The sequence below is a fragment of the Python bivittatus genome, unplaced genomic scaffold (assembly GCF_059951505.1).
Source record: "Python bivittatus isolate LINGU-HERP-01145 unplaced genomic scaffold, Pbiv_v1 ctg000560_np1212, whole genome shotgun sequence".
Lineage (NCBI taxonomy): Eukaryota > Metazoa > Chordata > Lepidosauria > Squamata > Pythonidae > Python > Python bivittatus.
The window spans coordinates 5,404,179-5,429,762 of record NW_028277083.1 but is presented as its reverse complement, the minus strand read 5'-3'; the positions used below and the strand labels follow the sequence as shown (position 1 = coordinate 5,429,762).

The window sequence follows — 25,584 nt, the reverse complement described above, 5'->3', positions numbered from 1 at the left end:
TCTTTCTTCTCAAGATGTTTTGGGAGCAACCAGCCAACTCCAATAAGCATGGACACGGATTGGGTGATAGTTTAAATATCGTTTGCATCCTTTGCAATAAACTCTAATGGCTGGGGTCCCACAACATCTTAAACCAAGACTAAGAAAAACCACGTGAGGGTTTAGCATCCTGTGGGAACTGCCTTTCTCTCAGAAGAAGTGGATTTGTGATGTTCCTGGAAGAATCCTACTACTGTAGCGCAGAGCTTCCCAAACCTTTTCCTTCAATACCCCAAACTGCTTCTCAGAAAGTTCTTTTTATTTAAGTCAATTTAAATGTCCCTGTTGTGATCGGTAATGGGTTGGTGTGTCGTTGTCCAAAGAAAACCCCGTTTTACCCAATTTTGGGTAATTTAGTCAAGTTTGGGAAGCACTGTACTAGTCAGTGATGGTGAACCTCTTGGGCTTGGCATGTCAAAAAGTTCCTAATTTGACTCTGCTGGCATGTCACACACATATACCCCCAAACAAAAGAGAAACAATTCTTTACATATTCATTTATTTAAAAAAATACAATCCGATCCTGTGTGGTGCTATGTATTCTATAAAGAGATGTCAAGTAATTACAAAAATGAAATATGAGTAAATCAAACTCCATTTCTTTGGTAACTCAAACAGGGAGAATGTTGTTGTCGTGTGTTGGTGAACGCTGGCGTGTAACCCAAAAGGCCATGGCGTGTCACCTTTGACACGTGTGTCATAGCTTCGCCCTCACTCGTATAGGAGATAGGGGTTGTTTCCCCTAGGACGGTTGTGGAGCACTAATGTGTAGTCTAGAAAGCACTTTCAGAGCCAAGCAAGATGGAGATGCTATGCTTAAGGTAGACCAGATGTTCTAGCTGGAGATTTCTACCTATTCTTATGTGGACTTACCACTCCCCTTAAGGAACTAAATCAACCATTTGAGAGTTTTCCAGCCCTTGCTCTTTCTTTTTATCTGATTTCTCCTCACTTGCCAAGCATCGCTGTATCAGGAGAAGACCAACCCTGCTTTCACAATCCATGTTCTGGTTACATCAAGGCTGGCTTAGGATGATACAATCTTGTTTTTCAAATGGTTGGAAATTTCAGTGGGTGCAAAATGGCTATGTTCTGATGATGTGCTTAACTGGCTTAATTGAGGATAATTGTGTCATGTGGAACATGTAATCTAGTCAGTACCGGGGTTAGAGACAATTATTTTAAAGCACAAACACTCTTGAAGTAGTTTGGGCTTAAATTAACCTTCCTTGTTCAGCCATGCATGTGTGAACATGGAAGAGAGGATTAATCTTCACTGCTGGCATAGAGATGAGTGCCTAGAGTGGTCTTGCTGATACACAGTTTCTCTAGGAATTCTGTTTCCCTGATTATTTTACTTTTACCCTTCCTGATGGTTCATGGAGGTATAAAACATGGGCTGAAAGAGTTTTGTGGGTTTATGTTTTGTGGTGCATGGCCTTGATTGGGTCACTCACTGGTGGGTTTAACATTTTTGGTCCCATTGCCGGATGGAAGCTGCAAAAATGTGGGTAGCCAGGAGATGGGAGCAACAATTCAGAGTTTTCCGTATATCAATGCTGCCCTCTGTTGGCCAACCAAAATTGTGCAGCGCAGATCTGGGCACGTTGTCTTAAGTTTTGCAGAGGGAAGGAATTGCAGAAGGCAGATGATGGTGCAAAGAGAGTGGTGCCATGTTGTAGACGTATACCAAACTATGCTTCTGTCTTCTGTCTCTCTCTCTCTAATTTGGAGGAAGAGAGCTGTTTGTTTTTTTAAAACTAGGCTCAGTCTATTTTAGGGCAGTCACTGATAGGTTTGTGCTTCTCACCTCAAAATGACAAAGAAATCAATTTCCGATCATTGTGGTCAGCCAGGATTCGGTTCGCAAAATAAAAACTAACGTGGATTCAGGAGTTGTTAGCCCGGTGTCCTCAGGTTACCACTCCCTGCTCTGAAAGGAGCTTATTAACTTTTGAAATAAATCAAATGCTTCACCATGGCCTAGAGGTTCTTGTCTCAAGCATAATTAAGATCTCAAATGTATCACGGACATGTGATTTAGCTTCGTAAGGGTGTGTACCCAAAGACACTAAAGGAGATCCATTTGTTGCCTTATAAGAGAATGGTTGGAAGCGACTTAATCTAATTTAGAATATCAGAATAGGTCAGGGAGATGCAAGTTAACATCTCCAAGCATCAATCTATCAGCTGGGTTTACACCCAACACTAAACCACAGTGTACTTTGGTTGGTTCTGCTGTGGGATGCTTTAATTGTGGTTTAGGATGGTGGCATGAACTGGGTTACTATGGCTAATTCAAAGTCCTTTACAGCTTTTAGGTTCCCTGGAGGTCTCCCCTCCAAGTATCAACCAGGGCCAACCCTACTTAGCTTCCAAATTCAGATGTAGTCATTCAGGTGCTGCTACCTGTAGAGACAATCCAAGAAGTCATGGTTGAAACCATAGCTTAATGTATAATTTGGGAATCTAGCCATCAGAGAATAGTTGCCTACGTATTATTTCTTTCTGAAGGATCTCTCTTTCAAACCAAACTGGCATCTTAGGTACTGCAACTTATGAACAAGGTTGTCTGAGTGCTCTGTTTTAAAAGCCAGTGGGCTGGACCATTACTGACAGGATCAGGCTGAGATATGCTTCTTTTGAAATCATTCCAACCATTTTTTAAATTTGCATCCACCCATGAATCTAATAATAATTGAATGAACCCTTGCCATCAACTGTGGTGATGAAGGTTGGCATTCACCATGCTAGGTTGGTTACCCTGGAACAAGACTTTGTTAAAGAACTGAAAACATCCCATATCGTCCCACCAAATTCAATATCAACTTCAGAAGAGAGCCTACAGACATAACTCTAACCTTATTTTTCTAAAACAAGGCAGATAGCTTCAAAAACCAGGTTGGTTTTTGAACACCGAATGGGACTGTTAGCTGTTATGCTGATCCCCAAAGGCAATCCAGTCTACATTTGGACATGCTAAGTGATGGAGGAAACAGAGGGAGAGATAAACCATATGGGAACAGCGCAGTTCCTTTGATTATTTGGTAGAAGTTCTGCTGTTGGAATAATAGGTTGCATTTTATTTACTTAGTTCATTTATAATATTTGTAACCTGTCCAAATCATTTAGATTCTGGATGGTGAACCCCAAGGGAATAAAAACCCAAACAATATCAGAAACAAAAATCAATCTTCCAGATACAGTACAGTGCAATAATTGAGAGTTGTCCACCATCCTCATAGGTCAAAGCAATGCTTGAACAGGATGTTCTTTGCCTCCTTCTGAAATGTGAGGAGCATCAAGACCAAATATATCTTCATGGGGAAGGGTATATTCCAAAGTGTGGAGGGTTTCGTTGAAAAGACCTAGCCCCTGGCTCAGAGCTCATGTAGCTCCCGTGAGGTGGGACCCTCAGCAGACCTCCTCTAGATGTTTGACTGGATAAGCCACGTCACATTGGGCAAGGCAGTTTCTGATATATCGTGCTGTTATGCAGTATATGGCTTTACAGAGGATAACCAACTCTTTCAGTTGGGTTCAGAGGCCTGCTAGCAATCAATGCAGTGATGTCAACATAGGTTTGCGCCATAGTAGCTTGGCCACCACATTCTGTACCTGATGTAGCTTCCAAGTAATCTCCAAAAGCTCTTGTGATATTTGGGAGTTGTTTCTCTCCACTCTCTGTATCGTTTATGACTTTTCATGTCTGGTAGTTGTGCACGTCAGTTCCTGCACCCTTTTGGACTCAAAGACAATATGAAAGCTTTTCAAAGCAATGACATTAAAAGCTAGAACCCCACCAAGTGGATTCTCTTGTCCCAAACCAACCAGTTAAATATACATACATAAAAGAGAGCATGAAGGGCAGAACAGTCAAATATTAACTCCCCCTTGCAAACAGGAGGTTAGATATCAAAGGTCACATTTTTTTAAGAAAAAGCACCTATGGATTGCTGAAGTTTGTGGCTGAATTCCCACCATGTGCTGAGTAAACCCATTTTCTGGTTTGGCAAAATGCATTGAGCCTTAAACTGGCTCAGCAGAACCGGTTTTGTAAAGAAGACCTTAAGCCACAAAAGAAGATGAAAAAACTAGCCAACATGAAGTCTAACCCAACTTAGCCTGTGTGTGATTGCATCTGCCTGGTAGTTTATCTGAACGGGTTCATCCCGTGATGTGAATTGAGTCAGAATTTCTGAGCATTGGAGTTCTCCTGGGTATGACCGAGGTTTGGGGCCGTGTTGTTAGAAGCTTCTGTCTTGGTGTAAACACACACTCATGTAAGCGTCGAGTTGGATCGCTCTGCACTTGGCATGCTTTCAAATATGAATAGCTGATTCTTAACAGAACAGATTTCTCTTCCTAAGAAACTGAGACCCTTCTGTTTAAATAGTCGCTTCCCGACATGCCATAATTTCTTGGCAGGGCAGGAAGCAGATGAGATATTTGGATACTTGTTGATCTTTTTGAAAAAAGAGATGCAAACCAGGATGCTCTGGAATGATTTCATAAGGACTTCCATCTCCTTATGGGTGGAAGGAGCCTAGTCTGTGGGCAACTGCCTACTTCATTTTGAGCTCCTTTTCTTAGGACCAGTTTCATTCCTTACAGGACAATCCTGTATAGGTTTAGTAAGAAGCCGCTTCCCCCAGGTCCTCTAGCAAATATCCCCTGACATTTTAAGGTGGTATCCAGGGGTACAGCTTTTCCTGACCTGGGCTGGACCGCTTTAGATTGCAAATGGGCACACTGCAGATTGAGAAGCAGTAAAAACATAAAAGCTGTGGAGGTAGAAGGGGCCACAAAAGATCACCTAGGCCAGCCTTCGGCAATGTGCAGGAAAACCAGTTCAACCATCCATGAGAGATAGCTGCCCAGGCTCTTCTTAAAAACTCAAGAGATGGAGAAGCCTTGATGGCAGTGGGACTGCCTCTGAAGGACATCTGCTGGGAGACTAGCGGGCTTCCTTGTGCAGTGGATTGGCCATTATGAGAACATACTGCTGGACTAGATGGGCCACAAGTCCAATCTAGCAGGTCATTGCTTATGTTCTTATGTCCATCCCACAACCTCCACAGGAACACAGTTCCACTCTTCTACAGATCTTACTATCAGGAACATTTTCCTTATATTGATAAAATCTAGGTAGCTGCAACTTCTGTTAGCTCATGTGCAGTATGTCAAGAAGACGTTTGGGGTTTTCTCCCTATAGGTAGTCATTTAGCAACTGCCTCCTTTAGCGACCATTTGTAGTTACAATGACGATGAAAAAGTAACTTTGCAACCAATCCTCACATTTACGACCTTAGCAAGTCTATAAAGCAAAGGAAAGCTGAAGGAAGATCATAAGCATGGTTGTGGTTTCACTTAGCAACTGCTTCGCTTAACGGCCATATTGCCGGTCCCAATTGTGGTCATTAAACAAGGATTATCTATACTATGCTAATATAGAGGAATGCAGAGATAATCTTGAAGAAGTATGCAGGAACAATTAAGGGAAAATAGAACTCAGTCCTGGAAAAGTAGAAGGCATGAGAAAGATACTCAAAATAACCCTCCCTTGATTCTGTTTGGTATAAGATGGGGCAGAGCATACTCTGGCTTTCAAGATTCTGCTGTTATACCCTACCACAGTGTTTTTCAAACTTTAATATATGTGGAGTTCAACTCCCAGAATTCCCCAGCCTAGCATTCCTGAAATCCTTGTGCTGTCTATTTCCTGACCTGGTCTACTTCAGAAGGCTGAGAGCTAGTTGTCTATAGACGGGGATTTTTCTTCATTAGAGCAGATACAATCCCATCTTTTAAAAGCCAAAAGGTACAGAGGGTCCTGGAATAGCACAATGCTCTGATGCAGTGTTTGCAGTATAGCAGAAGTCGTGGTCCATGATGAACAAGCAATCAGCATCAGTGATTTAGATCAGATAGACCATGGTGTCCCTTAATACCAGGCTACCTCCTGGACTCCTAAAGTAGAAAAGAATGCCACCTTGACCTATTTAGAGCACCATTCTAGGTTTGGCACCCATCTCCTCCCATTCCCAATGGATTGCAAAATGCATTGCTGGCATGTGGACAAAACCCAACCTTCTGTACTGTCTCTCTCTTGTTTGTTTTTGGCAGGCAAAATGAAGGCAATGAAGATGAGGACTTTCTACCCACAGGGGAAACATCGATTGATTCCTACCCAAACTGGCTCAAATTCCACATTGGCATTAATCGGTACGAACTGTATTCCAGGCACAACCCAGCGATTGGAATCTTGCTGCAAGATTTGGCTTCCCAGAAAATCACCAGTGTTGGTAGGTTGACACACCTGTAGTTCCATGACTGTTGCAATCCGTGTGTATGTGCTTTTGTGTCTTTTCTTGCTGGATTGGGAGATACTTCTTTTGCATGGGTTACTCCAGGTAAAAAGTCAAGTCTCCTTGAGTTGAACTTGACCCTTGGTGACTCCATGGACACATCCACCTAGTTTTCATGATGACCATACAGAAATGGCTTGCGATTGCTTTCTTCTGGGATGTCTCTTTGACCTTCTGGTCTGGCTCACAGGCCTGGGATGGTGGTCTTCCATCCAAGTATTAACCATGTTTGACCTTGCTTAGCCTGTCAAGATCAGCCAAAGTTTGCTAGATGCTGCCATCTAGATGAGCAATGGGCTTACACCAGGTTAAGGCTAAGGAATATATTTTATTCCTTTCATATCCTCATCTGAGCTGGGACATCCTGGGAAAACCTGCTGCTGGAGACTTGTCAATTGGGCAGGAAGGCGCAGTATTGTCCTCCCTCTTCTTCCCCTATTCCACCTTCATGCTCCCTTCCGTGCACCCTCTTCTTTAAAGTCATGAGAGGTAACTGCTTGTATTGGTGGCAATATGCAAATGGATTTTTCAAAATCTCACTTGAATTTTGGGGACAGAGAAAACAGTGGGTGATTTGTTCACGGGAAGGAGAACTTCTTTTCCATAATGGCAGCAGCAGCCCTGCTAGAACAGGTCTCCTGGGGCCTTCCCTGGTTTAAGGGAAGTGTAAGACTAGGAGGCTGCAAAAATGGGAGGTGGAACGTTCCTGCACATCCCTTTTGACCATCTGATCGCTTTCTCAGAGGAAAAAACTACGTTATGCCCATGAGAACGTCTTGAAAATGCTTTTCTCCTTTGGAAGGAATTCCAAATTCTGATTCCAAATGCTGAGAGGAATTCACAATCCTTGTTCAGAAGCTCATCCTCCTTCGTCCGAATCAATGAGAGCTAGTAGGAAAATTGCAGAATTTCTTTGCTTCTGATAATGGGACCAGTAGGACCTCAATCTGCAACCTGGTTCCTCCAAGTGGATTGGGGGTTGTGGTGGCAGGGCTTAGCTCCAGTTTTCTGCTTTTATTTTATTTTATTTTTTTATCAAATTTCTACCCTGCCCATCTCACTGTATAAGTGACTCTAGGCGGCTTGTGTTACCTAACAGGAGAGCCGGCTCTGAATGTAAACAGATCGCATTTGCATTTCCTGAAACAATATGCACACGGGTGAGATATCCTGTGCTGTTTCTCCCACGTTACTCCGTCTTTACACCCCCACCCCCCAATTTCAACTCAGATTGCCCAGGTCAACAATATTCATCCTCTCTGATGTCAGCTCTCTTTTTTAAAACATTGCTGCAACTTCAGCCACCAGAAAGTAGCTTTATTCCTACTAGCAGAGAGCACCGATAAGAGCACATACTGGAGGAACATGTCCCAATTATATGCCTGTGAAAATAAGAGTGACGTGTAGGAGAGGAGGAAAGGTTTTCTGCAGTGAGGTTAAGCAATGAGTTACTCAGGGAAGCTGCACCCTGCAGAAAATGCCTTTTTTTTCCCCCAAACCACTTTTTTTTTTTTTTAGTTAAATTTCTCAGGATTCTTATGCAACTTCCTAGCATCTGTGCAGTGTTTCTAGTGCCAGTCAACTCGGAGGCTAGAAGAGAAGAGAGAAATTAGCAAGAGAGCAGGCAGAAATTCTCAGAAAATAAAAGATGTGGATGTTTGAAAAAGTCCATTGATCTCTGAAACAGCTCTTGGTTTTTGTTGTTCATCTTAATCTCATTCAGGGGTAAAATGGATTGAATGTATGTCTCTTCTCCCTCTCTCAAATCAGTTTAATTTAGAGAAGAAAAAGTATTGGGTAGCAATGTCATAAATAGAGCGTGTTCTCCTGTCCACCTATACTTTCACACCATCTTTCAGATCTCTTTTAAAGCATGCTTGGCCATGCAAAATATTAATTTTATTTCCTTGTGTATTTCATTGATTAGGGAGATATTTAGACTCTTTTTTCATGCACTGCCCCGCCCACTTTGCCCTTTGGCCCCAGCCCCTGGCCCCACCCCCTTTGGGATGCAGCTGTTGAGTTGCTTATTCTGGTCTTAGACCAACAGTGGAACTTCTTGATGCTTCTGAGCAGATGGCCTGGAGAATTGGGACATTCACACCTGAGAACAGATGAAGGTGAATGGCCAGATGTTAATTCAACCAGATAAGAAACAGGAAGTGAGAGGTCTTGCAAGGATGGCCCATAAGCTGTAGGTCGACTCCATGTCTGAATGAAGTTTATTGGGCTTTTGCCATGGATAAAAGGGAAGTTGGCAGGATCAGTTCACCCCACCCATGTTTTCATTCAATGCAAAGCCAAACATATTAAACTGTGCTGCTCCATTTATCTTCAGGATATAGCAGGTATTATATCTTTGCTGTGCGATTAGTTAAGCACTGTACTTTTAGACTCTCTTTGTTGAGTGGTTTTGCTTCTCCAAATTAACCCACAGGAGAGAGAGTGCTCATATGCAAGCATAAACCCTACTAACATAGAGGGGGGAAGCTGAAGTTCTCCAGATGTTGCTCAACTGTTGCTCCAGGATCTCTCAGGTTCAGCTGTGCTGGCTGAGGTTCGGAATGCCTTCTCCCCAACCCTGGTGTAATGGGATGAAAATGCTTAGATTAATTGAAGATTCCTAATCCAGAAATCCCTGGAAAGGCTTCTGAATGAATCCACCCAGCTCCCAGGGCGTCTCTCTAGTTCCTATTTGGTGCTTTTGGTTTTGGCTCAGGGAAGAACACTAATCTGCAAAGCTGGCCTAATGAGTGAGATGATTTTTCATCAGCATTGCATTTGGACAGTGGGATTCCCCCCTCCTGTTCGTCCTCCTTGGCCCCCAGCCTAACTCCGTGTTCAAAGACTGAATGTAATTCTCTTGAAACGTAGCAGGTGGAAGAAACAGTGACCTGCTCTGTTCTCTATGACAGTGTTCCTCAACCTTGGTGACTTGAAGATGCGTGGACTTCAACTCCCAGAATTCCCCAGCCAGCATGGCTGGCTGGGGAATTCTGGGAGTTGAAGTCCACTCATCTTCAAGTCGCCAAGGTTGAGGAACCGTGCTGTAAGTTGCCTGACCATTTTAGCTGGACAGAAATGAGCTAGAAGAGCAAGCCAGGTTGTGTCTTGTATTGGATTCTAAACCCAGAACACTAAATATACACAAAGATGGAGGAATATTGAAATAACCACCATGGAGGAACGGGTTGTAAAGATGGTTAGAGTTAGCCGAGGTGGCAAAACTGACCTGTTTGGTCAGGGCTAAAACCATACGTAGTTTTATAAAAGACTGGAAACCTTTGGTGGACTTTTGCTGGAAGAAGGGAAATGGTGATTTCTGGTTTAGGTGACAGAAGGTAGTATTGTAATGTGAAGGAGGGAGGCGGGATAATGAGTTTGTTTGCTGTAAAGAAGGGCAGAAGTCACTTCTTTAATTATCTTTTTTTTCCTTTAACCGTATTGTTTTCTGCACTTTTTCTTTTCTCTTTTTCTCTTTTCTCTCTTTGTCCTTGATACCTTTCTGTATTTGTTTTCTATTTATGTAAGAACTCTTAATAAAAATTATATTTTAAAAAATGAATCTGGAAAACTCACCCCAACATGTTCTTGTTATTTAGCATGCTTCATCCACCTTTGGTTTGGGGATTTGAATAATTGGTTGCAGGATTGTCAGGGCAAGAACTAACACAGGGCAAAACCTCCCTACCTTTTCTTCTCTTATTTCTGACCTTGTAGGAGGCGGTTCCTTTTATTTGCAGTCATGAGGACTAGGCCCCTGCTTGCAGTTGTTTGGTCCTCCAAGTAAAAGAGTTGGAAAGAAAGAGTGGCTGATAAGTCAAGCCTCTCCACTACAGAGCTCACTGCCAAGGGTTCAGTGCAAATCACAGCTCTGCAGACACTGACCCCCTAATTCTGAACTTGGCTTGGCTTGGCTCGGCTCAGCAGAAGCATCTCAGATGCAACTTGGCTGGATTAAAATCTTTATTGCAGACCAGAATGAAGCTGTTCAGAAGAGATGTCTCCCCCTCTGCGCTCCACAGAAGCCTGTGTGTGTGTGTGTACACACGTGGATATGTATGTATGTGTATATACATGGATATGTATGTATGTACACATACATGCATATCCATTCCAGAGTGTAAATTCTTGGTTTTCTCCTCCCACTCTTCCAACTTAACAGATATTTGGCAGTTCTCTTGGTGTTCTTGTTGGCTGAAAAATCTTTGGGTAATGCTCCTGTCTCGCCCAAGAGCCTCTGGTTTCCTCCTCCTCTTTCCACAAGCTGTTTTTGACTGCAGCCCTTAAGCCGTGCCTAAAGCTGTCTTCCTGGCTGGTGGGGAAATCGAATACTGTCCTGTAGTAAAGGCTCTTGGAACACCCAAGCATTTCCAGGAGAAAGTAGATGGAGACTCCGTATTCCTGCAGCGGCAGTTTTTGACTCAAACAAAATGCTTCAATGTTGCCTGGGCCTCCAGTAAGGATATTTATCCAGGTTAGTTGCTGACTAAGTTAAGCATATTGGGTGAGGGAGACTTGAGATTTAGCTTGGACGTTCAGAGTGTTGCAGATGCAATGAAGTCTGGAGCAAGTTCTCCAACTCCTGCAGCAGATTGAAATTTGGAACGATTAGAACGTTTTTCTGTCTCATCTAAAAGCCCGGATACATTTCTCCTCTTTTTTTTTTTGTTTCATTCCACATGACTCTTAAAAGATATAATTAGATCCTCAAGGTTTCAACTGAATGCAGGCAGGATGTTGCTCAAAGAAAGGTGAGGTGTGTTTTGTGCCTCTAATTACCAGAACTAAGGTACCGAAATGACCATAATTAGCCATTTCTTTGTGGAGTTTAAAATTTCCATCTATAATAATGCCACCTGCATGAGCCAAAGGATTCCTTAATTAGAAACCCTGCATGGTGCACAGTGTTGAGACCCAACATGTTAATAATTCCACGCATCTCCTTTTTCCTTATTAGAATTAGCAGGAAGATCGCCCTTGATTTGCAGGGGAAAAGCATTGGCCCTCAAGGCTTCTTCTATCTCCCTGCCTGACCAAAACAAGCCCATAAATGGGGTCCATTCATTTCTAACATCTCCAGCACATTTTGCTTGGGTGGGTCACGTAATTAAAAAGGTGCTGCGGAATTATGGAAGGAATGAGGAATTTGCATGGACAGCTAACCTGATTATGCGTACAACTGGGAGAAGTTCCAGCAAATGAGTCCAAAAGAGGTTGTATGGCTAAAGGATCTACACATGACATGAAGCAGTCCTACGGTTTGGTCAAAGGCTGGGGAAAAGTCTTATTCGAAATCTTGGAGAACAGTTGCTAATCTCGGCCAATAATCATAGGCAAAATGAAGCAAGGGGTTGACCTAGGAGAAGGTAGTTTTCTGTGTTCTTGTTTTAATCCTTTATTCAGAATCACAAGGACTAGAATCTTTAGGGGAGAGATTACAACCCAGGGACATAGGGCTTTGCATGCAAAAAGTCCCAGGTTCCCACACTGTACTAAGCCAAATCCAGACAGATCACATGACCACTTAGCATCACGTATGAGCTTCACCAGCATTTAAATCCTGTTGAGCTTGTTGGATTAATGATCCCTTTGGAGGTAGTTTCCTAGCTGTTCCTTTTTTTTCCCTCCTCTTGTTTTATCCTGATTTTTGATCGATGATGTGCCATCAAGTCAGTATCGACTCTTAGCAACCACATAAATAGATATTCTTCATTACAATCTCCCCTCACTTGGTCCTTCAGATCTTCCAACAGTACCCCCATTGCAACTGTAGCTGAGTCCACCCACCTTGCTGCTAGTTGTCTTCTCTTTCCTTCCACTTTTCCCACCATTGGAACCTTCTCCAGAGAGCTGGGTCTTTGCATAATGTATCTGAAGTTGGATAATTTAAGCCTGGTCATTTGTGCCAAGTGAGAATTCTAAGTTGATTTGTTTGATGATCCATCGGTTTGTTTTCTTGGCTGTCCACAATCTTCTCAGGAGTCTTCTCCAGCGCCAGAGTTCAAAAGTGTCAATAAACTCATTGCCCTTGTAACTGAGTCCATCCCCCTTGCTGCTGGTCATCCTCTTCTTCTCCTTCCTTCCACTTTTCCCAGCATCAGAGTCTTCTCCAGAGATCTAGATCTTTGTATAATATGTCCAAAGTAGGATAATTTGAACCTGGTCATTTGTGCTTCAAGGGAGAAACTGGGTTGATTTGTTCCTCTTATAGCTCTCTAAGAGTTCTTGAATAGGAATATTGTGATTCTATCCTTGGTGGTAGTCTTTTCTAGATGCAGGGAGTGTTTGACAGGGAAAGCACAGGCACGTGCTTTGTATCTGCTTCCGATGCTGAGAGTTGAATCTGGGATCTTCTGAATGGTAAAGTAGGGATTTTATATGCATCTCCCCTTTTCAGCCAAATGTTCCCTGCGAGTTGAACTAGAATCCAGTCCAATGGAGATCCAAAAATGTGGGTCAGCCCCACCCTAGTGTTTTCATATCAGTTCACAAGTCAGGTTGAGGCTTTGATTTGATTTACCAGATTGATGGGAGAGAGAGAAAAAAGCATTCTTTCGGACTGTCAAATTGATTGAAAGGCACTCATTCAACCCTTTGATTGGATATTTCAGTTAGGAAAGATGATTTGATGCAGTGAATCAGAGAAATCAGCTTTGAATCGCATCTCTGAGTTGAAATTTTGCACACTCTGGAATCTGATGCCTTATCGATACAGGAGAAAGTGGTCCACAGTCAATCCTACCACTGAACCTTTGCATAGAAACAAAACTATTTATTATTTATTAACTATTTTATAAATTATTTGCCTTTAAAGAGGGGAAGCCTATTAACGTCCCATATGTTGTGAGTGAGCAGATCTGCACCTTCAGATCTGCATCTACAGCTAAATCTCTGGGTAACCTCACAGTGTCCATGAGTTGAAAGAAGCCACCTGGGTCTTCAAAACTGATCCAATAATCCAAATTAAAGGATTTGCAACATCTGTTTATAATAGTAATAAAATAACTTCCCTCCTGCTATAGGTTTTTGCTGCTGAAATGAAGAAAACCTGGAAATAAGCAGGCGGGTGGATCTTGTACCAAATAAAAATAGAACTATAAAATAGACCCACAGGTTGAATTCTATCCAACTTTGGTCTACGTGGATAAATGTATGTTCCCAGTTCACACACACACACCCAGCCACGTTCAGCCCAAATGGTGGATTTTTTCTTTAGCTCCACTTTGGGACTAGCACAAGAACATTTCCCTTTCTGTACCAAATCAGGCTAGACACTTTTTAAAATGAGAGGCTAAAAAAAAAAATAATAAGATGCCATAGCTTTCCAGGCCTCTCTGTATACAATCCTTGATGCCAACTTGGCGTTTCAATTTCTCTTCAAATAAAATGTTGTCAGGGCTTGAAAGCAAGGAGAACTCTGTCAACATTTTTCAATGAAGCCAGTTCATAATACATAGCTCTTATTTGCCAGACACATCTTGGAACAGCATGAGAACCAGCCCTCTAAATTTGAAGCCAGTCTGGCTTTGATTAACATTTTATACAGTGCGTTACCTAAAATTAAGTGTCAGCTACCAACAGAAAGACCATGTGTGTCTCTTTACTTTTAAACTTTCTTCCTTGCATGAGAACTGTGTAGAAAGCTTCTGAATATGCCAGCCCTGATGTGAACCCTGCAACGTAAAAGCACCGTTAAATCAATGCAGAGTGTGAGGAAAGAGGACGCTGGTATAAATAACCAGGTAGATGATTACAAAGAAGGAAAGGTGTTTGTATCTTCAGGAGTGGGGTAAAAGAAGACATTTCAGTATATGTTGGACAGCAAATTTCAGCAGAACCCAGAAAACTAAGTTACACTTAATCCAACAATTAAGCTGTCTAGCTCAGTATTGACTAGGCTGACCGGTGGTGGCTTTTCACACTTACCTAGAGAATCCCAGAAGTGAATCTAGAAGCCTCTTTATGCAAAGTAAATGTTCTATCAGTGAGCTACAGTCCTTCTGTTTTGGACTTATTTTCACTTGCTGAAATGTCTTCTTCTAACCCCCTCATAATGGTGCAAGAATCTTCCTCTTTCTGTGTATCTTCAAGCCCCTTGTTCTCTCCAGTGCCTCAAAACACTTAGGAAGTTCAAAACATAGATAAGATAACTCATCTCCTGTCTAGAAATTAGTCCAGGAAGTGCAGATCATGCTAATCTGACTCTGAATTCACCAAGATTAGATTCAGCACGCAGTTCTTAATTAAAGCTCTAAGTAGATCTCAGGAACTGCTAAGTTGGCCCTTTTCATTTTTCTTAAGAGCAACTAATGCAATTTTTCTGAGCCTTTCAGAATTACTACCCATCATGGCCTTGGGTGAACTTGCAAATTGGCGATGCTTCAGTTGCCCTGCATCAATGTATTACATTATGATTATTTATGTTTTTCCCCCCTATTAGATAATTGTGGCCTCTGCAATTTTTGGAAGGCTTCATATGGAAGGTCAGTCAAGAGTGATAAGAAATGCCTTCTAGTCCCACCCAGTATCTCTTGTAGGTTGTTCATATTTCCTATGTTATAGTCAGCAAGCTGTGAGAACATTGTCCTCTGAAAGAATTTTTTCACACAGCAATAAAGAGAATTCACATGCCAATTTAAAGTTGGTATGGTTGGTCCATCTAAGCCTGTAGAGATGTCCCTATTGACCCTTCAAAAATTTCTACTAATTTGTACTTTTTAATCTGATAGAACAATGCATTGTTAAATATACTGAGTATAATCCTGTTCATAATTTTAATTCCATTGAAGCTAATTGAATCAGACCTTACCTACTTTGTTATCCTGGCCATATTTCCTTCTTGGAGAGCAACATCTGATATGTTATTCACGGATCAAGTGTAGTCTTGAGCCTGAAGAAGATTCTGTACTGGTGCTCTGTTTGAAGGACTAGCCAGAAAGCTTATGTGAATCACCCAAACCCAGTTCAAATATGTGATTCAGTTTAGAAAGTTGATTTGATTCAGGCAGTCCGACTGATACAGAAAATCAGTTTGATTCCGTTTTCCAGTTTCCTGTTGAATCAATCTGGACTTTTGAATTGATTCAGAAAAATACATGTGCTCCTGTGCAAATATCGATCAACTCACCAAACTTGGTCCAAATCTGTGCCGAGGAATTCAGATGGGATGTGTTTTGAATTGATGGACTGAATCAGTTTGACAACTTGATTTGGAGTTTCGAATCAAGGGGGTGATTTGATGGGACTGAACGTTTGAACTGAATATTTGCACTGCCTTTTTCTTCAGTTTTCTTTAAAGATTAGGAAGCGGGTGCAGAGGTCTTGAAATTGCCAATAAACTTTGGGATATAAAGCTCACCTGGTCATGGCCTACCCTGCTACTTTTGAGATGTTGAATAGAATTATACAGCTATATCTGTTCATTTGAATGAATCCCTGTGAACTTTATGCCAATCTGGGTATCCCTTGACCCCCTTATCTGGAAACATATGAGTATTCCCCCCTTCTCTCTCTCTCTCTCTATCTACACACAGACACCCAAGAGAATTCTCAAAAACCTTTAGAGTTCCCCAGTACGTATGCTTAACTCCGCTAAAGATTATCCAGTACACACTGTTTACACAATGGTGAAAGCCCCTACAGATGCAAATGATACATTTAATCTTTAGGCATTTCAGCACCCCCTGTCCCAGATGAATGGGAAGCAAAGATTAAATTAGTCAATCTCATATAAAGATTAACCAAAACAAAACGAAAAAGAAAACCAGGTGTCAGGCAATCACCTTGACCCCATCAAAGTCAGCAGGAGAAGAAGTCACAGCTGATTAAAAAGGAGTTTGCATTTCAGCTTACTTTTACCTTTATTGCTTTCAGGTAAAAGCAGTTTTGGAAGATTTTCAGCCTTGCACTCTAGAGTGTTTCCCATAATTCTCACTGGTTATGAGTCAAGCTTTAATTATATTCTCCTACCCTGCCCTTGCATTCTTCCCATGGATTTTTTTTCCTTTGAGTCATCTGCCCCCTCAGTTCTCAAATGTCTACCTTCACCTCAGTTTCCAAATCAGCTGGGTTGCTGAGATAGGGCTCAATTTGAAAAGTCCCATCTCTGAACTGTGGAACAGGCTACCTCTGGAGATGGGAGGTTCTCCATCTCAGAAGGTTCTTTTTTAAAAGACAGGACCTTTCATGAATGGTTGAAGTGGTTCTCCTGCACATTGCAGAGGGTTAGATTAGATGAGATGATCTTTGTAGTCCCTTCCAAGTGTACAATTCTGTGATTCTAGGTTACAGGTTCTGTGGTGGTCTTCATAGAAGTTTCCAACTTTGCCCACTGAGCTGCCCCCTTTTGGTATTTGAACTGACGCATTGTCCTAGACTGTACTCAACTCCTACATTTCAGGACCTTTTCTCCACCATGACTGATTTTCTAATGGAGGAAGCACTTCTAAAGCTCGGCACTTTTCTCTACCATGGCTGATGGTGGGAAGCTCCAGAGGCCACACAAAAGGGATGGGCAGGCTCTATGCACCCATGGACCAGGGGTTGCTCATATTTCTAGTAGAAAAATATTGATTTTGATAATAAAGATTGACAGTCCCGCTACAAATATCAAAAGAGACATTGCAAGGAATGAAATCATTAAAGGAAAATTGTCAACAGGTTTACCTTGGCTATTTTCCTCCTCCTTGACCCAGAGAAGTTTCCACTTTTCATATCAGGTGACATAAGCATTCCTACTTTTATTAGGGTGTGCGTGGGTACCTTAAGGAGACTCTGACGTTAACGTACGCCTGTAATTTGTGTTTTGGGCTGTGTTTTTAGGACTCTTGCCTGTCTATTTTTGGCTTTCGAGCTTAGTGATTTCGTTGGCTTTCAATTCAGATTCTCTTCTCATTTGGCTTTTTCTATTTCTTTTTTAAGTATCCCCAGCGGATACTAAGCTGCTTGGTAGATGGTAGTGAAAGCAATCCATTAATTTCCTGGAGAAAGGCAGATGATAGGTTGCTGGGTGAATGATAATGGGTACAACTCTGGGAGGCTCCGTTTGATGGATGACCTCAAAGTGCTTAACATAGCAAATAAAAATAAATCAAAATATATGATGCTGGTTGGCTTCCGGCATGAAAGCATCTTCACTGGTATGTTCCTAAGAGTTTCTGTACAATAACAGCTCGGTTGCGGTAGTGCAGATCTTCCCAGAATGTCCCCGTGTAGCAGCATTCCTGAGTCTTTGGGGAAACATCCATGCAGTCATGTCAGCCCTTGAAGGGAGATTGGGCTAGGAATCCAATGTCATGTAGGTCAGTATGACTTTTCTTGTAAAGTTATAGTAATAGAAGCTTGCAAGCCTGAATGTGCTCCCCCCCCCCCCCCGTTTATCTTCATGAGAACTAAGGAGGGTCTTGTCTAAGACAACTTCTCATGTTACTTTCTTGGCCTCTTTTATCTGTCCATTTTCTAGGTAGTGATTCTTCCACCTGTTCCTCAAGGCCATTCCTTCAGTCCTCTACAGGTCGCTTCCTAACTGACTTCAGTTGCCCCTTGGTTAATTCAGGCAACATGGATGTTGGCAGTCTGTGTTGGGTTCTCAGAAAGCTTTGGCAGATGTCTGGGGCTGTCACTGAGGTGGACCACATTATCTCTCCCCCGCCTCCCCCCAGTTTTGCTGCCTGATCAGTCAACTCAGGTTGAAAATGAGGCCACCTATTATACATATTTCCAGGGAATGCTAGAGACATGTTCTAGCAACTCCACCTGACCAAGTGTGCTCTATCGTGTTTTTTTAATGTTTAATCTAGTTTTGTGTGTGTCTTGGGCACACAGCCTGGCTTAGCCAGCGCTCCCGGCAATTGTGAATTTGCCAGATAGCTAAGAGTGAAACCTAGCAAACTCGAGCTTTTTTTTGCTTTTGGAAAAAGAGCTACTGTGCTCTTGTCTACCCTTAAACGCTCTCCAAAAAATTAGTCTACTCAGCAGAACAGCTTCATCTAATGTGGGAAATCCACATGCTCTTCCCCTGCCTTTTCAGTGCCAATTGCTGGATGCCCTTTAATTTCTAATTATTTATTTGTTTCCGTGGGATGAGTCGGTAATGTGAGAAAAAGCTGGGATCAGCAAAACACCAAAGCTGGAAGCACTTTCTTTTCTTTTTTTCTTTTTTCTTTTTTCCTGGAGCAGAAGAGTAATTAAATGGACCAAATTTGCATAACATTTTATTGCACGGGGGGAAAAAAGGGAAAGAAAGATTACAATTACACCAGAAGGCGTAATTAAAGGAATGTATAGCTAATAGCTCCAGTTGAGGGTGAGGGGAAATGTGCAAGGGCGAAGGGGGTGAATTCTAAAGTAAACTGTGGTGCAAAATCAGGTGGTCATTTCAGATTTTACTCCTTCTTCCCCTTCCATGGGGAGGGGGTCAAAAAAGTCAGGTTCCCATGCCCATGTGATTGACGCTCCACCCCTTTTTTGTGTGTATCGCATGAAAAAGGGGGCAGGGCTTGGATTGTGTGGTCATAAATGCCATCTTGACTTTTTTGACCCCCTCCCCATGGACACCTCCGCTTCCCTCTTTCTCCTTCCATCCTCTTTCCCCACAAGACTGAAAGAAAAGTCCACGTGATCATGCTTAATTCAATGCCATATATACATACATACATACATACATACATTCTTTTAAACAGCTCTGCTGTGTTTTTAATCCTATAAATAGCATTTTTCCCCACTGGGTCATTTCTAAGTTAACATTGCTTAGGTGTCAGTCAAACCGTATGGGGTGGCTTAATCGTTTTTTCTGAAATTTTCCTCTTCTTTCCTTCACCAGCCATGAAATCAGGAGGGACCCAGCTCAAACTCATCATGACGTTCCAGAATTATGGACAGGCCTTGTTTAAGCCAATGAAGTAAGTCAGGAATCTCTTGTCTGTCTGTCTGTCTGTCTGTCTGTCTGTCTGTCTTGTGCAGCTTCTCAAAATAACCTCCATTGGACAACCACGAGTTCACATCCCCCAAAATGGCGAAATGAAAGATAGCAGTATGCGTGTATTGATCACTTGCGGGCATGTCTGTCTTGAAATGCAGCCATTGGGGGAAGCAATCTGGATCTGACCACACCATTTGAGAGTGGGCTTCAGACCTTTGACCCACCTTCATCCCAACCAGAGAAGCTACATGGCTCCAGAAGGAAAATAAGACTGATATTCCATTCCAATGGTCTCCTTGATCTAGACTAACACTCCAGTCCAGGGTGAGAGGTGGGAGATGTTTGGGTTTTCAGAAGTTTCCAAACTATGAAGTCTACCTTTGGTTGGAATCATCGGGAGTTGTAGTTCAGCAACATTCGGGGTTGTCACCGATTTCCTGTCCCTGACAGATTAAGAGTAGGATTGAAGAGATCCAGGCTTCAGCTTCTACTTAATGAAAAGTTCATTAGGTGTTCATTGGGTTTGGGTTCACACATGATGCTAAGCCATAAGATGGTTTGTTTGCTTTTGATTTAGGGCAACAGGTGAACTCAACCTTTGCATTATTAAGCCTGGCTTAACATCCCCCTGCCCCCATATGAGTTAAGAGCTGGAATCCTTGGTGTCTTTGATTAGCAGAACAGATGAAAAGATAATTGAAAAAATACCTTCTTACAGTGCAGAACATCTTACCCACTTGCTCCTGTCACCATGACTCAGGGTTTGAGCTCATCCCCCTGTACCTTCTTAGCAACGTGGTGGCCAAGAGGTTAAACATTTGGTTTTCCTCTTACAGTGGTCTCCCCAATGGGGTAAGATCTCCATGGCTTCTCATACTTCTGATAAAAGCCAAGGGAAGACCTCTGAAGGAACTCTTCCTGGGGCCATTTTTTTCAAAGGAGAAGTACAAGTAGCCAGGAGTCTTCAGAGTGATGGAAAGATGTGGAACAGAAGACACCTTGAGTTGTATTATCTCCTCCACATCTAGCAATAATTGCAGCTCAAAAACCCTACCAAGGGAAATTTGAAGGTACCTTAAAGAACTCGGAGAAGCAGAAGAAACTTCAGAGAAACTGTAACACAGGTTTCAATGCATTAATCGAATTTGTGACCCTTCTTGCGACGAAGAGGAACAGTAGCTGGCTTCGTACGTTCCTGACTGGCATTAGAGGTGAATTACACCAGTGAGGTTTTAAAGTTTGTAGCATGCCAATCAAGGTCCATTTTCAATACGCAGCTCTGATACCAGGAAACACAGAGAAGGCAGGAGGAAGCACGCTGGGCAATAACACAATTTTGTTCTGATTGCTACCTGGGCGAGATTGGCCTTCAAAATTAGTGGGTTAGAATAGAAATCAAAGAGCAGAAAGGTAGGGACAAAGCATGGCCTCTTTAGGTAGGCTTGGCTGTAAAAGAAGCAGAGGGAGGGGGAGGGAGGGAAGGAAGGGTGGAAGGAAGGGTGGAAGGAAGGAAGGAAGGAAGGAAGGAAGGAAGGAAGGAAGGAAGGAAGGAAGGAAGGAAGGAAGGAAGGAAGGAAGGAAGGAAGGAAGGAAGGAAGGAAGGAAGGGTTTTAACTGGATTTAGCAAAGTCACTTAAGGCTCCAGAAGGTTTAACATAGCCATTTAGAATTGGCATTAGACATTGCTAGAATAATGAGCTTGTTCCTGTGCTTTGTTTCTGCTGCAAGAGCACAAAATTATTATTTCCTTTTAAGTGGTTCTCCAAAGCACAGGAGGGGGAGGAGAAGTGACTTTTGAGCACCTACTTAATATTCCATACCCTGTGCCAAATAACAGGCAAATTTATTCCTTTGTCCCTAGCCAGGCCACTCGCAAACTCAAAAATCATACAACTAGCCAGAGTGGATATGCAGAACCACTCTGGCCCAGCATTGCTGGATGGGGCTGCTGGGTATTGTAGTTCAGTAGTATCAGCGGGCCAGGATGCTGGGTGAACCCATCTTCAGGGACGTGATTGTAGGGGGTATGAGTTTTTTTAATGGATCGTGATTTTTTTTTATGTTTATGGTTGTTTTTAATGGATTATAAGCCAGCCAGAGTCACACTCAGTGAGAGGGTAGCCATATAAATGGAATAAATCGATAAACATCTGGAGAGCCATAGGTTGCCCCGCTGCATCTCAGCAGGGCTCAGTCATTTCCGAGAAAAAAAGCAGAGGGATGTTTGCAAATGGTCTTGATTGGCCTGGAGATCTTTCTCCCTTGATTGCAAAAATACGAATCTTTCGGATGAAGAAAGAACACTTTGCACCTGATCAGGGAAGGTGCTTGGCGTGTATGTGTGAGGAATGAGAGTCTTGGTTTTTCAAAAGGCAATTGCTAATCTTAAAAAAGTGGTCCCTGGTTTGGGACCGAGATTGAAAGGTCATGTATTTCCCCAGTTGCAAGCCCATTTTGGGTTGTTGGAGTCCCTAGACCAGTGTTTCTCAACCTCGGCCACTTTAAGATGTGTGGACTTTGACCTATGCTGGCTGGGGAATTGTGGGAGTCGAAGTCCACACATCTTAAAGTGGCCAAGGTTGAGAAACACTGGACTAGACTACAGTTTGGATCTATAATATTCATAGAGTGAAATGACCCCGCTACTCAATCAGTGCCATTGCTTGACAGGTGCGGTCACATTAGAATTCTGGGAGTTGAAGTCCACACCTCTTAAAGTGGCCAAGGTTGAGAAACACTGGTCTAGGATATGATGGGTTATAGTGAAGAAAAGATGCTTCATGGTGGTGGTACCCATTTCTATAGAAAGTTAATTCCACAGAGGATCCGCCATGAATGGTTGAGGGCGGGGGAATTAATTCTTCCAGGACTGTGTATGGAGTGGACTCCCAGAGTTCAAAACCGTCTGAATGATAAGTTTGGTGGGGCTCAGACTTCAAAACACAACTAAGAGAAAGGCAGAGGACTGAAAGAGGACATCCTGATGCTCGGGGCAGTGCATAAAAGTTGTAGCAAGTGTCAAAAATGAAGGAAGCGAGACGAAATGAAGGAGGCAGCTTGAGGAAACCTTAATTGACCAATACAGCAGGGGGTTTCCTTTATCCCCAGGTTATAGAACCTGTTAGTTTAAAGAAAAAAATTCCTGGAACCCATAATCAAGAGGCAGAGCTCTCATGATGGAAGATCAGCTTCGTGCTAGAGATTTTGGGATTTTTTTTGTCCATAGTCTCCCACGGAACTCCATCATGTTCTCACGTTGAGGTTCTGCAGAATACAGCTTGAGAAACCCTGCAATGAATGTGAGAAGGACAGATCAAGGGCAGATTTAGTTCCTGATGTGAACTGACCAACTAGGTTGGGAAAAATCTGCTTTTTTGTTGTTGCATTCCTCAATATCTGAAATCACTCTGAAAGCAGAGGGGAGGGGGGAGGCCCTAAGAAGGCCTTTGCAGGGAGCAGAGCCAAGCTGGCAACACTACTTCATTTATTTGGAAGATCTACGTTCTCCTGCCCAAAATAACTGCCCATAAAAGGTTGGAGGGTTAGCCAGCTTTGTTTACAAATCCCATTGCCCATTGTAAATTCCGTGGCTAATCTGGTATGAATCAAGCCAAATGAGAATGCTTCTAGAAAACTCCAGGGGAGGTTTTTAACCTAGCTGAAATGTATCTAGCGAACAATTAGCACAGAGCTGGGTTTTATATAGGACAGCGTCTCCTGTGCCTTGAGACTTCCTTTTGCCAAGCATTCTGCAGTGACCTGAATTCCGTAGTGGGTAATGCCAAGGACTCGGCGTTCACTAGATTCCAAAGTCTGTTTCCGCAGAATGGAAGTTTCAGTGCCCCTTGAGCTAAACTGAAGATTAAACATTAGAGAACGAGATTCTAGATCCCCAGTCCAGCAAGAAAGCAGTGAAGTGGTGCAGTGAAGTCATTCAGGAATAAATAGGCCACGGGGGCCAGAAGGGGTCCTCTGCAATTTGGAATTTTAACCAAGAAAAATTGCAATCCACTAGAGGCTGATCAAATAAATGCGTGGTGTGAGCAAAATGGATTAACCCGTCCCCCCTTGTAATGGTAGAATTCAGATTCATCCCAGAAGATGCAGAACATACAGAAAGAAATACTTTGGCAGGCCACAGAATTAATGTATGTAACTTAGTGCCACAAAATGTGGTAAATCCTTGTACAGGTGTCTGGGATGTGCAACCCTAAGCGGCAGAGAAAGAAGGAGAGGGAATACAAGCTGCTGTACATCCTTGGCAAAGCACTCCAAAAAATCATCATCATCATCATCATCATCATCATCATCATCATCATCTTTACGTAGACTCCCATCTGAGATTCCTTTGGTGTGGTGTGTTCATGTGCAGACATGATTTGTTTTGTTTTATGTTAACCCATTTCAGTGCCACCCCAGTCATAGGAAAGCATCAAACAACATAAAAGCCAAACAACAAAGCTATACAACAACCCACACAGTAACAAAAGCTCTAAGATAACACCATAATAAGTCAACACAACCAGTAATATAACTGAGCAGGAGCAGCTCCCTTACAAATTGCCATCAAAAAATCTGCTGGAAGATTGTTGTCCCTTCCTAAAGGTTCACAGAGAAGGGGCCGTTTTTACATCAAGGGACAGACTCTTCCGTAAGGCTCGGGCAAGCATGAAAAAGGCCCAGCAATCATGCAATCAACAGCTCATAGAGTGAGTATATGTAGTGTGATTTCACAATTCAGGGTGGATGGATTTGACATGACATGAAAATGGACACACACACACACACCAAGATTGCTTTTTTGCAGGGTTTTATAAATGTTGATTTGACCACATTGGAGTCTGATTGAGGCCAACGTCCATGCTCTCCTTCCAGAATTAATCTTAAAAAGATAACGTTCAGGAGGATTGAAACAAAAAAATGAAGTGGTCTCTTGAAATAGTAATGAGACAGAATAGTGGATGTTTGCTAATCCCTAAAGAGGAGAGAATCCCCTTATATTAAAAAAAAAAAAAGGCAATCTAACTAGGACCTCAATCCAACGCTAATCCAAGAGGTATGGATAACTAGAATCGTACAGAAATGATTTCTCTGGCCCCGTTTTCAGATACAGCTCAAACTTTACTGGAAAAATGCTGTAGAACACTACAGCTAGGGAAATACCCATCAGATAGTGGGAAAGCTTTTTGGATTGATGGATTGGACTGGACTGGATTGGATTTATATCCTGTCTCATTCTGGAGCTCAAGGTGGTGGTCCTTCTTCTTGTTTTCCCCACAACAATTCTTGAGGTAGGTTGGGCTAAAAGAAACTGACTTGCCCAAATTCACCCAGGAAGCTTCCTTGTCAGGAGTTGGACTGGAATCTGGGTCTTCTCACTCCTAGTCCAAAACCACATGCCCTACACCACATAGGCCAATGTGGTTCTAAATGCTTCTTTGCCCAGAAAAGTGAGTTTAGATCCATCTTCCCTTCCTGGATGACTCTGTTCTAACCTTTCCCCCCACTTTCTTCTCTCTGGCCCATCTCTCTGCCCCACTGTTTCCCGGCTCCTAATCCCCCTTTTGTGGTCCCAAAGACTGCCTCCAAATCTCCACTCTTTTTCCTGGTGTGGGGGTGTCACGTTGCTAGACCTGCAAGTAGGTCTCAGAAACAACGGGGGGGTTGAATAATGGCTTGGCCATCATTTCTTCCCAAAAGCAAAGGAAAGCAATGCTGTTCCGTTCTGTAATTCTCAAGCTTCCTCCAGACCAGATATATTATTTTCTGCCCCTTTGCATCTTCTGGGCAGTATCTCTCCCACACAAGGCCAAGAAAAGACAAACAAATTATTGCACGGAGGTTGGAGATGCTCATGCATTTGACCACAGCCCAGGGAGTAGTAATCTTTATAGCACACCAAGTTTATTTATAGGTTTCCTTTCCCCCAACTCTGCTCTGGGCGAGAGAGAGGTATGCACAGGGATGAAACCTATAGGCCGATGAGTGCCTGGTTCCTATTGCTTTGGAGAGTTCAGGAGATGTACAGACCTGGGCACAGAAGCTGGGTCTGGATGAAACCTGAGTCTCCAGTTCCTGTGGATTGTGCATCCATGCTGCTCAAATTAATGCCATCTCTTGGCTACCGAGCAGTTACAGATTTCATTGAGATTACTTGAATGCTTTGGGGTTTCCTCCTCCCTCTCCTTGTTGAGGCAACCAGTCCTTGGGGTTTGTTGTTTGGAACAACCGCACTGCTCCTTTGTCGACAACTCC

General features: G+C 42.7%; 1 protein-coding gene across 1 annotated transcript in view; it reads left to right on the top strand.

Moving 5' to 3' along the window:
* The window catches only part of FAM20C (FAM20C golgi associated secretory pathway kinase), a 59,575-nt gene that overhangs the window by 7,309 nt on the left and 26,682 nt on the right, over positions 1 to 25,584 (top strand). The window contains exons 2-3 of the mRNA XM_007426237.3: positions 6,166 to 6,344; positions 19,231 to 19,309. Of these exons, the coding sequence (XP_007426299.2) occupies positions 6,166 to 6,344; positions 19,231 to 19,309 (258 nt within the window). The remainder of the gene's footprint in view (positions 1 to 6,165; positions 6,345 to 19,230; positions 19,310 to 25,584) is intronic.